The 21,336-nt window shown below is 39.0% G+C and overlaps 1 protein-coding gene across 7 annotated transcripts in view; it reads right to left on the bottom strand.

Moving 5' to 3' along the window:
* The window catches only part of SHC3 (SHC adaptor protein 3), a 56,493-nt gene that overhangs the window by 21,156 nt on the left and 14,001 nt on the right, over positions 1-21,336 (bottom strand). For all 7 annotated transcript variants that reach the window (XM_029965425.1, XM_029965423.1, XM_029965422.1 and 4 more), the window contains 3 exons: positions 16,001-16,071; positions 3,702-3,765; positions 873-992 (listed from right to left, as the gene is read on the bottom strand). In XM_029965425.1, coding sequence (XP_029821285.1) covers positions 873-992; positions 3,702-3,765; positions 16,001-16,071 — 255 coding nt within the window. The remainder of the gene's footprint in view (positions 1-872; positions 993-3,701; positions 3,766-16,000; positions 16,072-21,336) is intronic.

Below are 21,336 nucleotides of genomic sequence, written 5' to 3'. Positions count from 1 at the left end.
AGTGCTCACTGCAGGAGATTTGGATGTTTTCTAAGCAAGGATGATGATAAATTAATGAAAACATGATGATAGTAATAATCAGCAAGTTTTTTTAACAGACAGTGTGCATGTTCTTTCTCATTCTTTAATCCTGATGCCCTGAAGGATGGTAGGAACTTCATTGTTTTCCTCTCTGGCTGTATCTGGGCAGAAAGTCATTGTGCCCTAACAGAATATGTGGCTCACAGCAAATAGCACAGCAGTGACTACGCATGTCCATCTGCTTTCTCTTTGTATACCCTGAGCAAGGATTTTTCTCATCTCATACATCATTCACAAACCACTGCAGTGATTCCCCAAAGTGCGTCTGTACCTTCAGCACAGTGAAGAAGAAGGAATAAGCTACTTGGAAAAAAGGCTGCCTTGTCTCTCTGAAAGACTGGCCTTTCACTGCACTGCAAAATGCCCGAGGCTGTATTTTTAGCAGTGCCTCAGGAACGGTTTGCCCTTTCAGACTCTAAATGGAAAGAAAACAGTGAAATTAGGGATGTACATTCAGTCCTTTAGTTGGTTGCTCCAAGCACATCCCTTTTACCACCCTGAAAGTTTGTAATTGTACCCAGTAAGAACTACCATGACCAGAAAATGACATTTCATGTCATAGGTCTTATAAGAGCAGAACCAATCTACCAGAAACAGGGCAAGAAGGAAGTAATTCATGAAAGCTGTGTTGAATACTGGAATAAGCTGACTTCTAGTATGATTCATATTTCGTTTTTATTCATTTTATAGACATTATTGAGGAATAATAACTTTGAGCAACTGAGTATCTGACAGACAGCAGCAAACTGTTCATCAAAAGCCTTACAAATTAGTACAGAAGTTGCACTCACCTGTTTCGTATCAGGATTCATTAGATTTAAGCTGGTGGTGGAGATATTCAACATTATGCTCGTTCCTGCAAACTGAAGATTGCTCTTTCCCAAGATGCTAGAAAGGACTTTGCTTGGTGGCTGTGAGGAGGGGGGGAAAAAAAGCAGATTTTTGTTCTCTGTTTATTTGGGATGACCTTCATTGTATGCAGGGTTAGCGGTGATCTGAAAGGCTTCTAAAAGGTTTATGACTTTCAAAGAACATTTACTCACAACAGCTGCTTCCCTCTGGAAATGATTTCTCATTAATACTACTACTGCTCCTACTAATGATAGTGGCTAGGCAGGCAGTCATCTACTCTTGACCTAACAAAACAAGAATATATGATGTAAAAGAAGACCTGATAGAAAATAGGGGGTTTGTAAGACAGCAAAGTCTCACCTTCACTAAGGAGCCAAGTAAGCAGACTAAGATAAATGCCTTCAGTCAGTATCTTAAAATGATAATGTTCTTATTCTGTAAAAACAGCTTCAACTATTGAAAAGAAATCTGTTCTCTGCATCCACTGACTTCTCTACCTACTCTCCACATGGAAAGTGGGACTCCAGGGATATCGATGGGATGCTTACAAAATGGGATCCAGAGTGTTTAAGACCTTTAAAGATCTCCTCCAACCCAAACCATTCTAAGATTTTGCTTGTGGACTTCTTAGCAGTAGGCAAAAGCTCAGACATAGGCTAAACAAAATCTCGGTATGCTGCGGTACCACATGCAGGTAAAGATTACTCCTAACTCAGAGAATAAGTACAAAGTGTTGGAATGTAATAAAGGGGATGTAACAATACTGATAACTTTTGCAGGCATTTCACTAGCCCTCAGGAGGTTTTGTAGCAAGTCAATAAGTTATGTTGACAAAGCAAAATTCAAAAACTTCTCATCTTTGACAGCTTTGGGGAACCACAAATCTGTGTGAGAGCAGCCTCATTCAGGAAAACCACAGCCTGTACAAAATCAGGGTGCCCAGCAGTAACAGACCAAGTCCTTCTACTTGCTGAATTTCCACTTGTGAATATTTATGCTGGTTATTAAGATATAAAAGCAAAGCTGGGCCTGGAGGCAGTGTTCTTCTGCCACTGTATTTGCATTTGTCCTAAGCTGCCTGCAAGCTTGGAAAGTTCTGTTCATAGCAGGATGGACTCACCTGTGCTTCTGTTGACCTTAAAAGTTTAAATACATTTAGTTTTAGCTTCTTTTCCTTCTGTTTAACTGACTAAAAATACACTACCTGCGTATTGCTCCCACGTGATGTTTGTGCTGCACTATTTTAGCATTGTCACATTGCAGAGCTAGTACTTCATTAACTTCTCAATAAAACAATCTCCTTTGAACATTCTTGTATGTCTCTTCTTTCCTTAATCCTTCACGATTCCCAGGTCATGCCTAAAGACCACGTGCCCACAGTGCAGTTAAAATGTGAAAACATGCCCTCAGGAACTACATGTCACCTTAACCAATTTGATAAGCCACCAGTGGCAAAAACATGATGAACATACAGACCAGCAAAAGAGACCTGTATTTGATGTTTAGCTAAGTTCTGTTGCTATTCCTTTCCAATAACTGGTAAGCAGCATTGCCTCTAAAACCCATAACAGAGCAAGCTGTCTCACTAGGCAGGTGGAACTCCGTTTAACTCACTTTTCCAATTATACTTTGTGTCATTTTGCTTTCCAAGGAAAAAAAAAAAAAGATACTTTTGTCTTTACTTTCAGTATTAAAACAAAAAGCCAGAGAACCAAGAGATGCCAGTGTGATAAATGTGGTGGTGGGGAAACCACAACCCTAATTTCTGAGGCAATCTGCAATTGCACCATGACATGTGTTGTCACATATGCCTGATTTTACCAGAGGAAGACCCTCCACTGCAAACAAGTGGCATTTCATCCCATCCCTTTCTACTGAGACACTGCCTAGATGGTGCAGCAGGTGGGGAAGTGGACAGACCTTTTTGTTCACCCCCCCACTCTCCTCCTATGCCCAAGATCTCACACATGGGCTATAATTAACTGCTTTCTATGCTTCTTCCCTCAGAGTCAGCAATATATCCCAGCTTTGCTAGCAGGCCTCTGGAAGAGCAGGCAGAGCAAGGCTGTTGAGAGCCACCAGTGCATGAGCTGAGCCAAGGTTTCCTCCGCTCCCTGTCTGAAGATTCTAACTCCTACCACACAAATAAAAATAAAAGCATGACAATAACTGTGTCAGGGACACACTGGGCTCACCATAAGTGCTGGCCACTGAGCATCAGCCACATGGAAAGAGCATAGGGAGAAAAGGATCACCTGATATGTTCTCTCCATCCCCGGGAATCAGTGATTAAATGATTAAATGATTAAACTCATTAAATGTCACCAGTAGAGCTATGCTCAAAGAACTGACCTAACCACTTTCAGAACTGTGTATGGTTTTGGCTTCTGCTCTACCTTCCAGCACCTTTTTCCATGATTTACTCATGCATTTTGTTAAAAGCCATCCCTTTTTTTTGTTTTAACTCTCCCACATGTGACCTACCAAAAAAAAAAATAAAAAAAGTAAAAGGAGGGGGTTTCTACAGAAGCCATATAAAGGCACAGTCTTCGTCCTAGGTGTATTCATGCTTCCAGATGCCTAAAAAAGCAGATCTCGACGAAAAGGGCAAGCGACAACACACCGTGGGTGAAAACAGCCAACACTTTACGTGATTAATGATCTGCAATTCTCAAAGCTGCTTTAAAGTCACCTGCCTGCTGTGCCCGGTCTCCTCTGTGCTGAACTAAGAAAATAGAGTCAACTGCACTACAAGAAAAGAAAAATACCTTTCGTTTCTTGAAGGCTCCTTTGGCACCAGGCACGGCTTCACAAACACGACTGATTGCTTCCCTGAAGAGACAGAAAATAGCTTTATGGCAAATTAATGTGTGGATTTCTTCATTACGCTTCAAATGCACTGGAGAGAACAGCTTCAGACCATATTTCTGCTTACAAGTGAGGATAGTTAGCAGGTCAGTTAGCTTTCTCCTCAAAAAGAAAATGTTTTCTTGTACTATTAAAAAGAGATTTTTCTCACTGTAAATAGAAATATTAGCCTTAATGCCTTCTTCCAAGTCTCATTTTTGTACATTGCTTAACACCTTTTTTTAAAAAAAAAAAATGTTTCTTGTAATGTAAGAGTTAGAAAGGATCATTTTTGTCACTACTATACTATGCATTTTACCAGTCAGAGCAAAACCACCAGGCTTTAGATAGCATTAGAACCCTAAAACATTCCTGGTAATATGCATGTTGTATATAATACGTGTGATGTACAAAATTTTAACTGATATCTGTTCAGTACAATCTGAATAATTTATTAGTGGCCTTATTTTTACACTGTGAGCAAGATTAATGCCACCAACATTTTGCTTCAGTTTTGTAATATTGCTTCATTCACCCCATTGCACTTGGGTTGACTGAAAGAAATGCATGTTCAAAAATGATTTGAAGCTACACCCTCTCACAGAAGAGTAACTGTGTACCACAAAAAGCTCTTGAAATCATACTGCTACAAACAAATCTTGTAGTTCCTTTCATGATTTACCAGCTTATTTTCTGAATAGTCAGTCTGGTCAAGGTTTAGAATTTGCTCCTGTGCATGTAGAGACTTTCCTCTGACCACGACAAACAAAGCTATAATAGGTCTGTCCCACTGATACTGCAGAAGAATTCCTCATTTCACAGGAACGAGCAAAGGTGACTCCAAACCTTGTTAAACAACTATTTTTAATATGTATTGAGACTAACAGGACATTATATTTAGAGCCCAGACCATGCAAATAACAATACCTTATGCAACAAGCATAATAGAAAACAACAGAATGGGAGACAATGAACTACAAGCTAAAGAACAGTCAAAATAACCAAAACCTTGAAACATCACCCGGATAAAAACATAAAATATGTTAACTTTGTGCCATATACAGTGTGTTTCAACTATGCATTGGGTGATGGCACAGGATCAACAAATGAATCAGGAGAGAAATTCATATACTTATCAGTATTCAACGTATAATGGCTCAGGAAATGTCACAGATTATATCTGGTTGCAATCAGTAAGTGCTATATAGTTATGCCTTGGGTGCTTTTACCTAGGGCCCAATCCAAAGTTTGAATCACCTGAAAGAATCACATGAATTTATTACGTTTTGGGAGGTGGGTGGTTGTGAGAGTGAACAGGGCCTGAAGCAGGTCTACAGTCCTGCCATTCTGAAAAAGCGTGAGATTTATAGCAAGAATGGTTAAAAAAGCTTTCAGGCATACAATCCTTTCTTCAGGTCTAGAAGAGAGCTTGCTTGTTCCACAGCTTGTTTTTTGGGGATGTTTTTCCCCCCTACCTACATCTGCTTGTCTAATAAAATTGCCTCTCACTACAAACCTCGCCTTGCATATGCACTCAGACCACTATAGCTACAACAGCATTCCATTTCACAGTTCAGTGCTTGTAGTTAGTTCCTACATTCACCACAATGTTTTTTTGATCCCAAGCAAGTGTTTTAGTTAAAGTAGTTACTAACTTTTCTTACAGAGAAAATAAAAATCAGTTGCTTTAAAGGAGCAGCCCTGATGCATCTTAGATATAAAAGCACAGCAAGCATCATGCATACTGATCACCATGCTACTGAGACATAGGTTACTCCTGGAAATGTGATCAGGAGAAATGAATACTACTCTTCTCAAATGAAGAATTCACTAAAAGTGTTTTTCTTTGGCTCAGGACAAACAATCAGACACCATGTTTTAGAGAGTCATCCCCTTTGGCTACTGAGCTACTTGTGGTTTCCTTACTCTTTCTTCCACAGAACCAAATCCTTTGGAGGCAATGGGGTGAGCAGTCCCAGCCAGTGACAGCCTCCAGCCCACTGCTGTCTTTAAGACTCATGCCTCTTGCTTCACCAGGTGTGTCTTAGCTTCCCTGGTGTTTTGGCTCTAAGTTGCTCTCACAGAGACATCACCAACACTTCATCGTCTTTGTCTTCTCCAGTGGTCCAGCTGGTGCATTGAGACACCTGACAGGTTTTGCCTCTCACAGAACAGGTTTGTATTTCAGAGATATGAACTGTGCTTGAGGGATAAATTCGGATCTAATTTCCTTTCTTTTCCTATTTGCCTCCACCATCTTCTCTCTCTAGTGGCAACGTGGAATAAAAGAGAGTTTTTCAAGCCACTGCATCTGACAAAAATTGTATACAATCTTGTTATTTTTCTAGTACAGGGTTGGGATTTGTAGTGGTTTTACTACTACCTCTACTGTCTGCCAGCTCCTTGTAATCAGACATGAAGTGTGTTACTCAATAGATTCATCTGACTCAAAGACCTTGTCGACCAAAACTGCCACTTAGGTGTAGGAGTGGAATCGCTGAAAAGGCTTGAGCTTGGGGCAGAAATATGGCAAAGCAGCCTTAGCTACTCCTTGTACACTCTGCCTTTCCTTGCCATGGAAAGGCTGGGCTACATGTCCTCTCACTCAGGAACAAAGTTCTATACATTTTCCAGCTACCTGTCTTCATTTTAGTAAAATAGCTCAGTTTTACTGAACTCAATGTTCTCAAAGGCTGTGGCCATGCTGTGGCTCTTCAGAGTTTCTGAAACTCTGTGAATACTGAATGTATTTGAGCAATTGCAGAGTTTAATTTAAGAATGCTTTTAGTGAGAATGCTGGGAACTTCAGAAAATACATTCACAGAACAATTCTGCATAAGCAAGGTCAGAGTGCCCTGGCATCAACCCTTTGCATACCTGCAACAGAGGGCACAGTACTTTTCCTGTGTGGGAGTTTAGAAGTCTAAAAGAGGTATTTGAACAAAACAAGACAAAATAGAACAGCTGAATATCTGCCACTGCACTGATAGGCACTTTTCTCCAAGGACGACCAAGATGGTTAGAGGGAGCACCTGCCCTATGAGGAAAGCTTGAGAGAATTGGCATTTTCAGATAGGAAGAGAGAAGGCTTTCGGGTGACCTGAATGCATCCTTCCAGTATCTGAAAGGAGCCTGCAAGAAAGATAAAGGGAAACTTTTTACAGACTTTTTACATGTAGTGATAGGACAAGGGGAAATAGCTTCAAACTGGAAGGGAGCAGGTTTAGATTAGATGTTAGAAAGAAATTCTATGTTGTAAGGATGGTGATGCACTGGCACAGGTTGCCCTGAGAAGCTGTGGATGTCCCATCCCTGGAAGAGTTCAAGACCAGGTTGGACGGGGCTCTGAGCAACCCAGTCCGGTGAAAGTCATGAAATGGGGGTTAGAACTAGACAATCTGTAAGGTCCCTTCTAACCCCAAAAATTCAATGATTCTATGACAGTTCCCAGATCACTCCATTCAGCACATTCTAGGAGGATGGGGGCAGGGGTGCCTTTACACAAATAGCCTGGTGATGTGGAAAAGACAGCCTAAAGATTTCTTCCAACTTGCATGGTCAGGCAGTACAGGGCTTCTTTTTTTTCAGCAAATCAAATTTGCAAATGCCTCAGCAGCACAAAAACCTCAGCCACAAATTTGGCCCAGAAACAGATATTGCTGCTACATTGAGAGTGCCATCACTTGACCTGTGTGTGTGGAAATGCTTGCCCAAGGAAGGCAGAAGTCCTGAACATATCTGCACGGCTAAACGTTGCACGGAGTTTGGAAAAGTTGGGTGCAACCACATTTGCTTCCTTTCCAATTAGAAAGTTATTTGACACAGATACACATCACACCTTTCTAAGCCACATCCTGTTTCATTAGTTAGGCTCAGATAAAAACCAGTGTAAAGCCAGGCTGATCTCTTGTAAAATTAGTTACTGCGCTGTCTGCAGCAGGGACCACACGCTGAGTTCCAAATCTGCCCAGAAGTATTTTCTGCTTTGCAGATGGTCATACCATGGAGTCATTTTCTTGGCACGAAACATTTTGTGTATTTTGAATATAATTTCAGCACGCAAGATCATCCAGTAAAAAAATTACCAATATGCATTTTCTGAAACTCACCTATTCTGCTTTAAAGTGACTTGACATCTGAGACAGAAAAAAGGACATTTTACATTGCCATTTTGCTCCATTAAAAAGCCTGGTAGCTTTCATAGCTTTAGTGATATTTTACTCTGCTATACAAAGTAGCTGGCTCAGGAAGCTCAAATCTGCTCCTCTGTGGAACACCATCACATGAAAATACTCTCCATTCTTGTGGTTTCAAATATTTTTCTGATTGTGCTGTTTTAGTTGTTGCTGTTCTTAATTAATACAATTTAATTGATTAAAAACCAGAATTCTGGAACTCATATTTCAGGGAAATGACAGGCACATACAAACAGCACAGATTTTCTCAACATATTTGGAAAAAGTAAAGCCATGCCAAATAATGAGACAAGAAAATGTGACTTGTCTTTAGTCTGAAATGTTTTGTATCACAATACTTAAAACCATCTAATATTCTCTTAAGATATTTTAGTATCCTGTAGTCCCTAAGGTTACCTTTTCCACCTCCAAAGCTTAGGACTTCACAGGTTAAAAAAAACAGACATCAAGAGGTGGATTTTCTAAATGAAAGCATGACATGATCGGAAGAATTGTACAGAAGACTTACAGTTATTTCTTAACAGTACTATGTTCCTGTCAATTTTAATAACTTCTAAATCATTACCAAGTATTGTACCAGTATTTCCTGAGGAGAAACAAAGTCTGTACTAAATATAAAGATAACTTGCTTCTGAAAAAGAAAAAAAAAAACAAACCAGAGACCAAAAGCACATTTTTAGAAATCTGTTTAATAATTGAAATACTGTTTGTTCTTTTGCAAAACAGGCATAACGAGCATGTGCTGTCTGAAGTAGGACAGGGGACATCCACAAGCTCTGAACACTAACCCACTATATTACTGTTTAAGGAACTTTAAGTGCCAACTTGCAGATTGACCATGTCTGGAAGATGTAAGGCTGAAGAAGCAGCTAAGGAGAAACACAGGCATGACTCTGCCATGAGTTCAGACTACAACGCAGGGAGCACCCCCGTGGGGAATCCCTCCCAGAAAGTGGTGCAGAGACCAAGTGGTGCCATTTGTCACACCATCCCGACCGAAGTGAAGCCTGTCTTCATGGGAAGCCTGGGAGAAAAGGTTTGTGGAGCAAGGTGGCACCAGCAGATGTGTCACACAGGCTGATGTGACATCACTGGTGGAGCAAGGAGACAACAATCTTCTCTTTCTTCTTGTCAGCTCCTCGTTTTGTTTCTTCAAATGTTGTTTTTTCACAAGCAGAAAATCTACAAGCAGAAAATGAAAGGAAGCTGGCCAGCTTAATTTTTGTTTTATTGAATAAACTTTATACAGTAAAACTGTTGACTTTGGCAACTGTTAGACATAGAGTATCACATACCATTAGGTATTTAGCATGCAATCTATCTAATGATAGTTATCCTTTTGCTCCTGCATCTTCAGTGTGAGACTTCCATTCAACTCCTAAGAGAAATCAGTGCACTTGTGAAGACTCTTTTGCTTTTACTGACAAAGGGACTTTTTATCCATTGGTATGCTCAATGAGAGCTCTGTTCTCAGCATTTATAGATGACCTAACTTTAAGGAATATCTGGGACTGTACAATTTGTACCTTCTTTTATTACATGCAAGTAAATTTCAGAAACCCAGTTTCATTCACCAGTAACAGAAAAGTCCACCTGATCTTGATGATTTCTTTCAATACAGTAGTTCTGAGCAATAGCCTTATTTAGGAAATGTAGAGTGAAACTTGTTTATCCAGCAGCACACCTTATTTAGGTATATCTCTTAACTCTGCATGCATACATAGCTTTTATGGACATAAAGTAGGAGTGTATAAAACCTTGGCATTGAATCCACACCTACAAAACCTTTTTCATACACAGCCCTCCATCTGTCATGAATATGGTCAATGGCACCTAAAAAAACTAAAAAAAAACCAATGCACTTTAAGGTTTAGATCTGCTAAGTAGCTCAATCCTTTAACTTCTTTTGTGACCTTCAGGCTTTTTTCCACTCAGCCTGGTCTCTAGTCATTTATCCTAGTACTGGTCAGAGAGATGGAGACAGAGAAATTAAAACTGTTTTCTGTTGCTGAATCAGGATCATAATAACCTCCAAACTGGGTCCAGCCTCAGGTCATTTACTAAGGTATCTTCTCTATCAAAGAGTAGTGCACAGCAGATATTTCGAAGGACAACATAAAACCTTACAAAAGTAAAATGAAAACATTTAGCCCAACAAATATTTTTCTCTAACCCCTAATTGGCTTCACGTCCAAAGCAGGACTTTGGAGACAGATATCTTACAAAAGCTCTTTTTTTTAATTAGATTATTATAGTCCTACTGCTGCCCTTTTGAATAACTGTATAAGATAGATGACATTTTATAAATATGCAAGCTGTGTTTGCCAAAAAGGACTGTCCACTCGTGATTAACTGTATTCTGTGACTAGACATGTCACAGAAATGACATACAAATTCCTTAAGCCATCATTTCTTTGTGTACTTAAGCTGCCAGGTGCAACTAGCAGACTGTGAGAGTGTCTCCAAGTTTCTAGGCAGTCATTAACTTTGTACTGCAATTTGCATTTAAAATATGTTAAGACCACTCTGCCTCAAGTCCTGCTTCTGATTTTGAGCCACTAGATTTCTGAAAACCCAGGCTACGACTATCCATATAACTGCTTCCCTGACTTTTTGGCTTTCAACTTTAGACCCTCTCCATCCCCTGAGAGGCTCTTTGTTTTCCTACAAAGGCATGTGAGCTCAACTAATTGGTCTCAGTCCAGCTTTGTATTATCATATATTAGTCAAATTATTCCAAATACTGGGTAACATTTTCCACACTAATACTACTTTGAAAATGAAAGATTCCAGTGTTAGGCATACAAAATCCTATTCATTCTACCCAATTTCTGTGCTAATGACAGCTTAACTAGCAAATGTAAATTATTCTCTAACTATCAGCTGTCATTGCTGCACTCAGTGGTGTGCTGTATGAATTATAAGGATGCCTCCATCCACTTTTGAGAATCTTGTTTCCTGGTGAACCTAGCAGTAGTCAGCACCCCCTGTCTCCCAGAGTTTTGACTCTGAAGTAACTGTGCACATTCCTTCCTGCACACAGCTGTGCATCCAAATGGTTTATGTGTTCTGCCATCCCCTAAGCACCATCCCATAAGCACTGCCCCACAGTCAGGGTACACACAGCAGAAGGCAGAGGTGAACTGCACTCACCTTCTAAGCAAGACAGTGTGTTAAGGAGGACACTGAGTAAAGAATTCACTGCAGATAACACATTACCTATCCACCTTCAAAAATCACAGGAGAAACATTCTTCCTTTTCAATGTCTTCCACCCTTTCTTTCAGTGATGCTTGCCGACAGTGGATTTCTGCAAAGAATACAGATATTAGTTGAAACACCACATCAACTGAGCTTCATTTGTATTGCTTAGCACTGGACTCAAATCCAGCTCTAAAATTTGGATTTCCACCATCTCTCCTCCAAAAGCTTGGGATATTGGCATAAAAGGATTTGCTCTAATAATATTCTTAATAAAGTTCAGGTTACAGATTTGGACAGGAATCTCTTTCCAGTTGTTCAGCCCAACACTGCTCGTGGAGAGGGCTGGGATCAGAGTTTGGATTTGGGTCCAGCGCTGAGACGAAGTATTTCAGTCCTCTGATCTACTTGCTATTAAGACAGCATGCAACATAATGTTTTACTCAGCATGGGGAGGTGAGACTTTCTGATGCTGCATGCAGCAAACTGATGGCATTGCATTAAGTGCCAGTGAACATGCACCCTTGTAGCCCAGACTTGGACGTACAACAAAACAGTGCATGCAACACCTAATTCAAACCAGTGCATAACTCACTCATGCATACAACACAGAAGTGAGGACTCATTACACCAGAACAGCTTGAACAATAAGGATGCAAACATATTACATGAACTGCAAACACTGCACATGTTGCAAAGGAGTTTTACCTGATTTTTAATTTATTTTTTTTTAATAAAGAGCCCAAAGGCACAAAGGGCCTGGCCACAGAAACTTAAGAGGGGCCCCTTCTGTGAGGACGACGGTAGGTTTCTGATGAACTTTAACCACTTGCCACCTGTGGTTAGCCCAGTAGTCTCATCTGCTAGTCCTCCTGTTGCTCCAATATGTTGAAAATTAAATGCTTTTGTTCGTCTCACTCCCCAGGAAAGTCATCTTGACTTCACATGTGTTACCAGAATTATCACTGGATAATTAATGATGCAACACGTGGATTCAGCTGGCTTCCATTTATCACTGTGTATAACTGCTGACCCTTGTCTTGTGCATCCATTTATTTGCTCAAGAGTTCACATGATGTTACATTCATTACAGAAAAGAATAAATACAATACAAGTGATTATACTACTCTGCTGCTTCTGTTTGTCCTGGAGTGAGAGAATCCTGAGACTTCAAATGTGAATCATAAAGGGGAAAATCTATTATAAATTGTACATAGCTGTTCACTTTTCTCAAATCAGACACAAAATTAGGACAACAATAGCTTTGCAAGGCACCACGAAGGTTGTTAAGATCCAGTGAAGTGTAGGACACGTGGAAGTGCTTGCTCACTTGCTTTCACATGGAGATAAACGTCTTGTTGCAAGTTTTAACATTATAGTTTACAAAAAAGTGAAAAAGCAAAACAAACACAAGTTACAGGCTAGGTACAACAGCATTAGATGGCATGAGTTGATATTTCACGTGACTGCAATAAGGCAGGAAAGGCCACTGACCAAACTATTTACATTGGGGCTTCAATGCAGTTCCTGAAATTGAAGCCAGAGTTCTGATGCATATGCTTTTCTAATGCATTATAACAGCTGGGATGTTCAAAGCCATTCAAGTTATCTGGACAAGCTCTGCTCATTGATTTCTTATCTCTAATTCACCAGATAAGTGGAAATCTTAGCTCAATTTTTAAGTGATTTCTAAATGCTCGCTCAACAATTTAAGTGCCATTTACAAGCACTAATTCATTTAATCACAGAATTGTCTGTGACTGGGACTAACAGTTTGTCTAAAATAATACCCAGATATTTCAGCAGAGCCACAGACTACATGTCTGACCCTCCCAGGACTGAGCCACACAAGTTTTTTATTCTAGGAACTTATCCTACTTTGGGATTTGGCTCATCCTCAAGGCAAGCAGAGACATAAAGTGACATATGCAATAATTGGAAGACAGAAAGAAGGCAAATGGAGGATTCCTAATGACTGACTTCCTATGTTTGAGCTCAGAATAAAGGAGAAGAAGGGCAAGAAAGCAGGCAGGGACAGATGTGAGGCAGTGCTAGAAGAGGAGTGCTTGTACGTGAAAAACACAATGCTTTGTTTATTAGGAAGAGATGCATGCAGACTTCCACACTAAATCAGGTAACTTGAATCATTTTTTTCTAACTGTTTTTAAATCGTATTTAGTAAACACTGCATAATGCCAGAAGTCATATGGCCCCAGACAGATCACTTTCTGCTATGACTGGTTTTGCAAGGTCTTCGCAAAATAACAGGTCAAACAGGTTAGATGCATGCAGCGGGATCAATTTATGAAGTTCTGGGTCAGAAAGGGATCACAGCTGCTGTGACATCTGTTTCTGCGGTTGTAGGAAAACAGCACAGAGAAATTTACACACAGGAGGCTTCACTGCAGCTACGGATCCAGGTTCCTCAGCTGGTGCAGCCACGGCTAACATTACCAGATCTACAGGCCCGGGCTCTGCAGGTCACACTGCACCAGAAGCCATCAGGCTACCAGGAGAGTTTTACTGGTGACAGCTGCGGAGAAATCAGCAATGGACATACCTAAAAATAAATGCACGATGTAGTGGACAGAAATGTAAGTTTCAGGTGCTTTTATTTCATTTGTAATCAAAGGGCTGCACAGACCGTTCGGCGCCAGGTGTCTTCTCAAAGAGGGAATTGGTGCATGTAGTATCAGAACATCAGCCTTATTAATTCAGTACACACCTTAGGGTGTGTTAGGTTTCTTAATACACATGAGGAAGTTAATCAGCACATGTGAATTTTAGTAATTCTTTAATAATACTTTCTTAATAAACAATAGGCTTGTATGAGAAATGCTGTATGACAAAGTATGTGAGTACCAAAAACATAAGACATGACAAGGAGATTTCTAGAGCCAGATTAATTAACGAAATGCAGCCTAAGATGCTAGATCCTGATTCAAAAGTCACCTAAAAACTTCTGCTTTCAGAAAAGTTTTAGAATTAAATGATCAAAATTATGAGTTTTCAGTGTTTTATGATAAACAAAAACCTGTAAATGCAAAATAAAAAGCAAAACAGGAAGATACGACTTCCTCCTTGAAAAAAAATATCCTGTGATATAGACATGATCAGAGGAAGATGGGACAACAAAATGACCACCATGTAGTAAAATATGCTATAACTTCAACAGAAAAAAATATAAGTCAAAGTCTGTTTCACAGTAAAAGCCAAGAATAATTTTTTTTTCATACTGAAGGAACTACAAGACAAAGATATTTTGTTTGTGTACACCATACTGTTTCAGATCACCAAATATGCTTAAGTATTAATGGCAGACTTGTGCCTTTAAGCTAGATAATAAGAAAAGTACAAAACTATTCCAATGAAGACACATAGTGAAGGAAATAGCAGAAAAATAAAGATGAATTCGGTTCACTTTTGGTTACAGAAACCAAACCCAGTAATTATCACAACTGTTTCACGGGCTAGTATCACTGAGCTTCTGAGTGGGAAACACAAATGGACCACCTGCATTGGAACTACAAGTCTGCTTAGACATGGAATAATTTTAAAAGTTCACTGCTGCAAATACATCAGAAACGTACATGATGACGTTTTTTTAAAAGCACAGTAGTAAAATTCTCAAATACCTCCATAGTCCACATCGCCTGAAAAAGAGAATTATGTCATTTACCTCTCCTTGGGCTTTTATGCTTTTCATCAATGCAGCATCTTGACAAATCAGTGTTTGTGGGGACTTATGGGGTCCAACTCAAAGCTGCTGTATGCAAGTATAACTCAAAAGTCAGTGCATATAGACCATACGATCAGCATGCATGCCTAAAACCAAGCAATTTTTCTCATTTGATAAAAGAAACACTTAACTGCTTATGACACGACAAATGGTTTATGATAGACTTATTGGCAACTGCAAGATGCCTCAAAGAGGTGAAATTCAAGGACTGTATCCAGTAGTGCCATTTTATATCCTTTATATCCTTTCTTTGGAAAGGATTTCTTCATTATTTCAATTCCAGAAATTGCAAATTGCGGTCTCGAGTTGCTACGAGTGCCTCGTTCCTCTGAAATCACATTCCTCTGAAATCAGTGACTCAGGTTTTCAAGTGAAAATGCCTGCAAAACACCGTTTCCTATAGTTCTTAGAAAATATTCTTCTTAGAACAAAATGATTCATGGACACTTCTTTAGAGAGCGTTGCACTTATGTACTGCTCTTTCGAAAATACCATGACACATTTAAAAGAATTGCAGTAAGAACATAATACAAGCTTATTGTTTCTTGCATACAGTCTGAAAAAGAAAATGTTATTCCATTTGTCTCTGGTGTCATTGTGGTGATATATTTTCATTTCTATCCTTTTTAGGATACAAATGGTTTGCACTCTGACATCTTTTCCCAAGAAATTCTGACACCTTTTCATAAGAAATTAATGCAAAAATCTGTAAACACAGGTCCCCAAAACAGCTCCCTAGACTAATTTTGCCCATGCATCATAGATTTTAAGAGTATTTTCATCCTCACTGGCTTGAATGTCATGAAATTGGTAACGAGATAAGTGCCTTACTTGGCATAACAAACAGGCAAACATTTTCTAAAGTACCTCCTGGCATATCAAAAATCCACAAAGAAAATATCCCTTAAGCCCTGTTGGAGCTGTATTAGCACCAAGTAAGAGATTTACCTGTAAAAGCAAAATTAGAAAGTGGACTGAAGGTGTCCAAAATTCTTTACTATGTGTTTTGCCATCTTCCCAGCCTTTCCACTCTGGGGACACAAGTCAGAAGTTACTTAAAAAAGCATAGTTGTACAAAGTCTTACCTTGCAACCTGTGTTCTAGTATTGAAGTCAAGAGATCTCATTGAGCGTAAGACTTCTATACACCCCAAGTACTGTAAGGAGAAAGAAACAGTTGGAAAATGTATTACAATTATGCTTGAGTTCTGGGAGAAAATGCAGCTAACCATTAAGAGTCACTGTGCAATTCTTATTTTTACATTTTATTTATCCTATGCCTCCAGTAGGTTGTTATGATTATGCTGTTGCATGTCACAGATTTGTTCCATAAACATTTTATTTCATTTAAGTCTCAAGTTTGGTTCAACATATCATTTTATGTTTAACCCAATCACTGTAATACACGTAATTTATAATGTGTTGATATTTATCATAATGTTTATTATGTGTTTTCTTCTATGTTAATTGTTCCGTTTTAGGTACAAAACTAATCAAAGTAAAAAATAATGAAAAAGGAAGTGTGGTAAAGGAAATTCATCCAGCACTGGTTAGTAGGAAAAACTTATTTAAGAGGGAGACAACTAAGTCTCATTAGAACAAAAAAAGGCAAATTATGGCAGGGAAGACTGAAAAGAGTACCAGCAAGCAATTCTTAATCAACAGCTCCGGGATATATGTGATTTAGTAATTTCATTATTACACTAGTATAAAGATATAGGAAAATAATAACCCACTAGTAACCCATGCTGGGAGATGGATTTAACAGGGTCATTCAAGAAAGGGAAGGCATGAAGGTTAGCTAATATTAAGAAAAGACCAGACTTATTGACCCAGATTTCTGCCCTGCATCGCTGCGGGAAAAAAAAAAAAAGGGAGGACCATTACAAAAGACATTAAAATGTAACAGTATCTATCACAGGAGTGAGAAAAACTCTGATGAATCTTCTAGACTTGCTTCCAAAAGTGGTCATATTCTGCATGTGCTAGAGTCTACCAGAGCTACAGCTCCTGTCAGATATTTGGACAATGGTTTTGCAGAGACCAGCCCGTGACTGTCACACCCCGAGGCAGCACCTTTGCGTGCAGGTTAAGTATTCAACCCCACACCCAACTTTTGAAAGCCAGAGGAAATCGGGATGAGTCTTTACATCACGAGCCTGACAATGCCTTTCTAGTGTTGTGGGTTTATATCAGCTTTTATATCAGTTCTGTATCCGTCTTGGTATCTTCCCAGCATAATGCAATCTATTTGGGCATGAAACTGGAGCGGAAATCAAGCGAGGCCACAGTTTTGTGCCTGTTCAGGAATTTTATTTTCACTGAAAAAATGATCTTTAAATTAGAGAGTTGCTGCATCAGTAACTATTTTTGGAACTTCAGCAGTTTTTTCACAGAAACATGTATGCCATAAACTGTTTACAAGCTGAGGGAGTATCTAGCTTCTTTTCACATATTATTATTATTTATTTCTATCATATGCTATGAAGTCATTACAACATAATAAAATAAAGTTGACTCCTATTTGTTAAATTGCTTGAACTTAGATTATGATAGCACACAGTTTCTGTGAAGGGTTGTCTCAAGATCCATTTCCTAGAATATTTTAGAAATCTCCCACAATCTTACATTTTTTGAAAGCTTGTATAATGCTCATGGAAAATGTCTTGTCTGGCAGAGATCCTGGCACATGGAGCCCTCAAGCTAATGGTCATACTTTCAAACTCTCTACACTATCATCGGTCATCTATCAGTGCAAAATTAGGTGATCCTTGTATCTTATTACAAGTAGATTCCTTTTTTACATATACGTCTGCTCGAGTACTTAAAACATCCAGAACTACAATTTCATGCTCTTATGAAGGAAGTTAAGCCATTAACTCTACTTTTAAGTACATCTCAGAGAGTGATTTCATTCTCTTGGAGATGAAGTTCTTTAACATCACTTGAGATAATCAGCTGAAGTAATTTAACTTATAGTAATAAACAGCAATGAACGATGCTTCCCTGCATTATTTTGTGTCATTTTGTTGCAGTCCTAGGATGCTTTTGTAGCTTAATTTTGCCAAATATTTATTTCATACAAGATGCTTTTATAATGAAATATGCAGTAAATGGTATAAATATTCAAAGGTATTCCTGTGATTTTTTTGTTATAGAAATACTTGGTTTTCATTATCTCATCAACTGTTAATTTAGACCTCTTGATACGAGACCACTCTTGGATTGCACTTATCTATATTTGCCAAAAATCTTTTAAAGTAAAGTAATTGTACAAGTTTGAGAACCAGGCCCAGCATTTTGGAAGCAAACTCTGGAAGGTAATTTGACAAGTACATGCAGGCGTGCAAATAAATACACAAACACGTATGCACACAAGTCACTGTCAAAATAGACAAATAATTAGACAAATACCCATAAACATACTTAGGAGGCGTGCATTTAGACTCCTTTGAGTTATACTACCTGATCTGCATTAACAACAGTAGAGACAAGATCAGACTGAAGGAAAGTCAGATGGAAAAATTACCCTGTACTTCTTTTATGTGTATCATGGAGACAGCTGAACACAACATAGTAAGGCTTGCAGTATTCCTGACTGATCAATGCAAAGATGGCAACTGATTTTCTGGGATAAAAGATGTGAACACTTAATCACCACGGCATGTTTTCAAGTAACGAAATTACTATAAAAATTGACATTCAAAAGGTCCAAAGGCCAACTACAGGGACATATAACTCACCTACTGCTATGCTTCAATTATTCCCCAAGACCAACACTGCTGTCTAAAAATATCCATTTGAAGTACATCCTGACAAGGATCCACAGAAAGAAGACATACAACCAAGATAGCAAGTAAATAAATTATTCATTTATTTCAACAAATAAATACCCTGATTAAAAAGAAATGCTATCTTTTGCTTTAGGCATTCCATGAAACATTTAAAATATAGTTATAAAACAGTCTACTTCTAAAAAAAGCTCCTCTTCACCCAGCACTTAATGTATATTCCAACCAATCAGCTACTGTATGCTGTGAGATTTATGAGATCCCATTATCATCCTCCCTCTCATTGCTCAGGAACCAAATATACCGAGATGCAGCCCACCTTGAAGTAGGAGGATTTTGGGACTACCAGTTCCAAGCTCTCTCAGATAACATTCTGCCTTCTGTCAACTTCCTGATATCTGAATGAGCTTCCAGCTTGTGTACCCTCATTGAAAGGCACTATGCCCCCAGGAAAAGGTCTTTAGTATGAATGAACAGCTTCCCATTCAGAGGTTTCAGATTCGTAATTAGTACTTCGCATGCTAAAACAGTACCTTGCATGAAAGCAGATGGAAATCTAAGAGCAGAGTGCCACTTACACCTGGGACCATACATCTCTCACTGCAGGAGGTTCCAGCGTCCTTACTAGCTACAGTTTTGCCAGGTTAGTGTAAGAGAAGGCCTGGACTTCTGGTTTGTGAGGATTTCCTCCATACTCCCTAAACTACTTGTCTTCACTATGACTCAGACAGAAAATTCTTGTTCAGCAGCTAAAATCTTTTACCGAAGCCTGTGCAAGAGAGAGTACTGAGTTCTCCCAACATTTGTCAGAAAAAGACAGTTCAACACATGAGCTCTGAGTGCATTCGTGTGCTCGGAGACAAGAGGGAAAGCAAACGCAGGTAGTCACTGTCAGAGCTGCCTTTTGCTCCATGAATATGAACAACCTTGTTCAGTGTCTCCTAACAGGCTCTCCAAAACACCAAGTTACTGGAAAAAAACCCTCTATTGTTGGACCCAGAAGCTAGCAGTAAAGACAGCAAGAAATACTTTCATAAAAACATAACCAGCCCTATTCTGTGATGCTGGGAGGGTGTAGCCCTGTACAGCACTGCAGCAGTCCAAGCTGAGTGTTTGAATGCTATGTGCAAATCTAGCAGAGGAGTGTCTGCCCTGTTCACGGGTAGCACGAAGATCTACCCATCACTTACTCTCAAATAAAATAAGAACTCCTTATCTCTGAATTTGAACTTACTGGAATATCATCGACTGTGTGGGTATTCTTAGTAAATTGAGGCTGACTGGTTCTAACCATGTAAGCAGATGACCCATCATCAGGTCTGAGTGGTTCACCACTCTGCAGCTTGTACCTGCCTTGCAGAAGTTATGTGAGACACGACATGGTTACATCAGCAAACAGACACGCACTTGCACTGCTAGCCAAAAATTAGCCAGTGCCCTCAAATACTGATGTATCCAAAGTGTGCTCCTACATTGCACAGCTGCAGATAACAGCCTCGGGGCTCAAAAGCAAATTCTGATTCCTGGGGTTCTGGGTGGTGTATGGAGACCTAAGTCTTGAAAATAGAAATAAGGTATCTTGTCATAATCTGGTCAATTCTCTGCAATTTTCTCACCCACGGGATTAGGCTGCCCTTTTACTTGGCATGTGGAAAAGTGAGCATCTTCTTACTTGCCACATCTGTTCCTCATGTGTACCTCAAGTCATATGCCTACATTTTTATGATTCCCTTTTTTATTCCCTTTTTTTTTTTTGGTTGGGGGGGAGGGGTAGGAGAGTGGGGGAATATGTTTGTTTGGTTTTGTGAGGTTTATTTTTCTGCATTTTATTCTCATTAGCCAAAGACCTAGTCCAGAATTAAATTAATCCATGAAAGTAAATGAGCAGTTAGTATGAATTGATTGGTGGTAGTTAATAACAGTTGAAGACTGCCTTATTTAAAAATAAGAGCTTTTATTTAAAAATTAGATTTCATTGCTTCTACTGCAACATGTATTTATTTATGCATCAAAATGACAGTTCCTTCTAATTTCAGGGATCATCATTAACAACCAACAGGGCTTGTGAAATATGTACTGAGTTCTGCAAGGTTCCACAATACTTAAATATTACTTTCAAGTTTCCTATTTACTTAAAACATATTAAGATTCAAATCCAGATGCACCCTAACAAGCAGGCCATAATACAAAAATAGTAACAGCCCAGGACTTGATTTCAAAATAGTAAGTTTGTCCACATGTAACTGTGGACCCAGTCAGGCCTTTTAATAACCATATTGATGCATGAAAAAGAAAAGAGAAGGGAAAAAACCCACAAAACCAACCCAAAAAAATAGCCCAAGCCACAGCCAGAGACTACAAGATTGAAAAATATCTTACAAAATTAATTTTTCTCTTTAGCAAATTTATATGAAACAGTAAATCTCATATCATAATATGTGCTATCACAATATTAGATGAAATCCCCACCTTAACTGAATTCACAATACCCACTTTCTAAACTGATGAAGTGGGAAAAAAACCCACTCACCAAAAAAAAAAAAAAACCAAGACAAAAACCCCCAAACAAACAAAAAAACTCAAAACCCCCAAACCAAATCAAACAAAAAAATCCCCAAAACAAACACTAAC

Source organism: Manacus vitellinus, unplaced genomic scaffold (genome assembly GCF_001715985.3).
Source record: "Manacus vitellinus isolate BGI_N305 unplaced genomic scaffold, ASM171598v3 scaffold_9_pilon, whole genome shotgun sequence".
Taxonomy (NCBI): Eukaryota; Metazoa; Chordata; class Aves; order Passeriformes; family Pipridae; genus Manacus; species Manacus vitellinus.
This window is presented reverse-complemented; position numbering and strand designations above follow the sequence as displayed.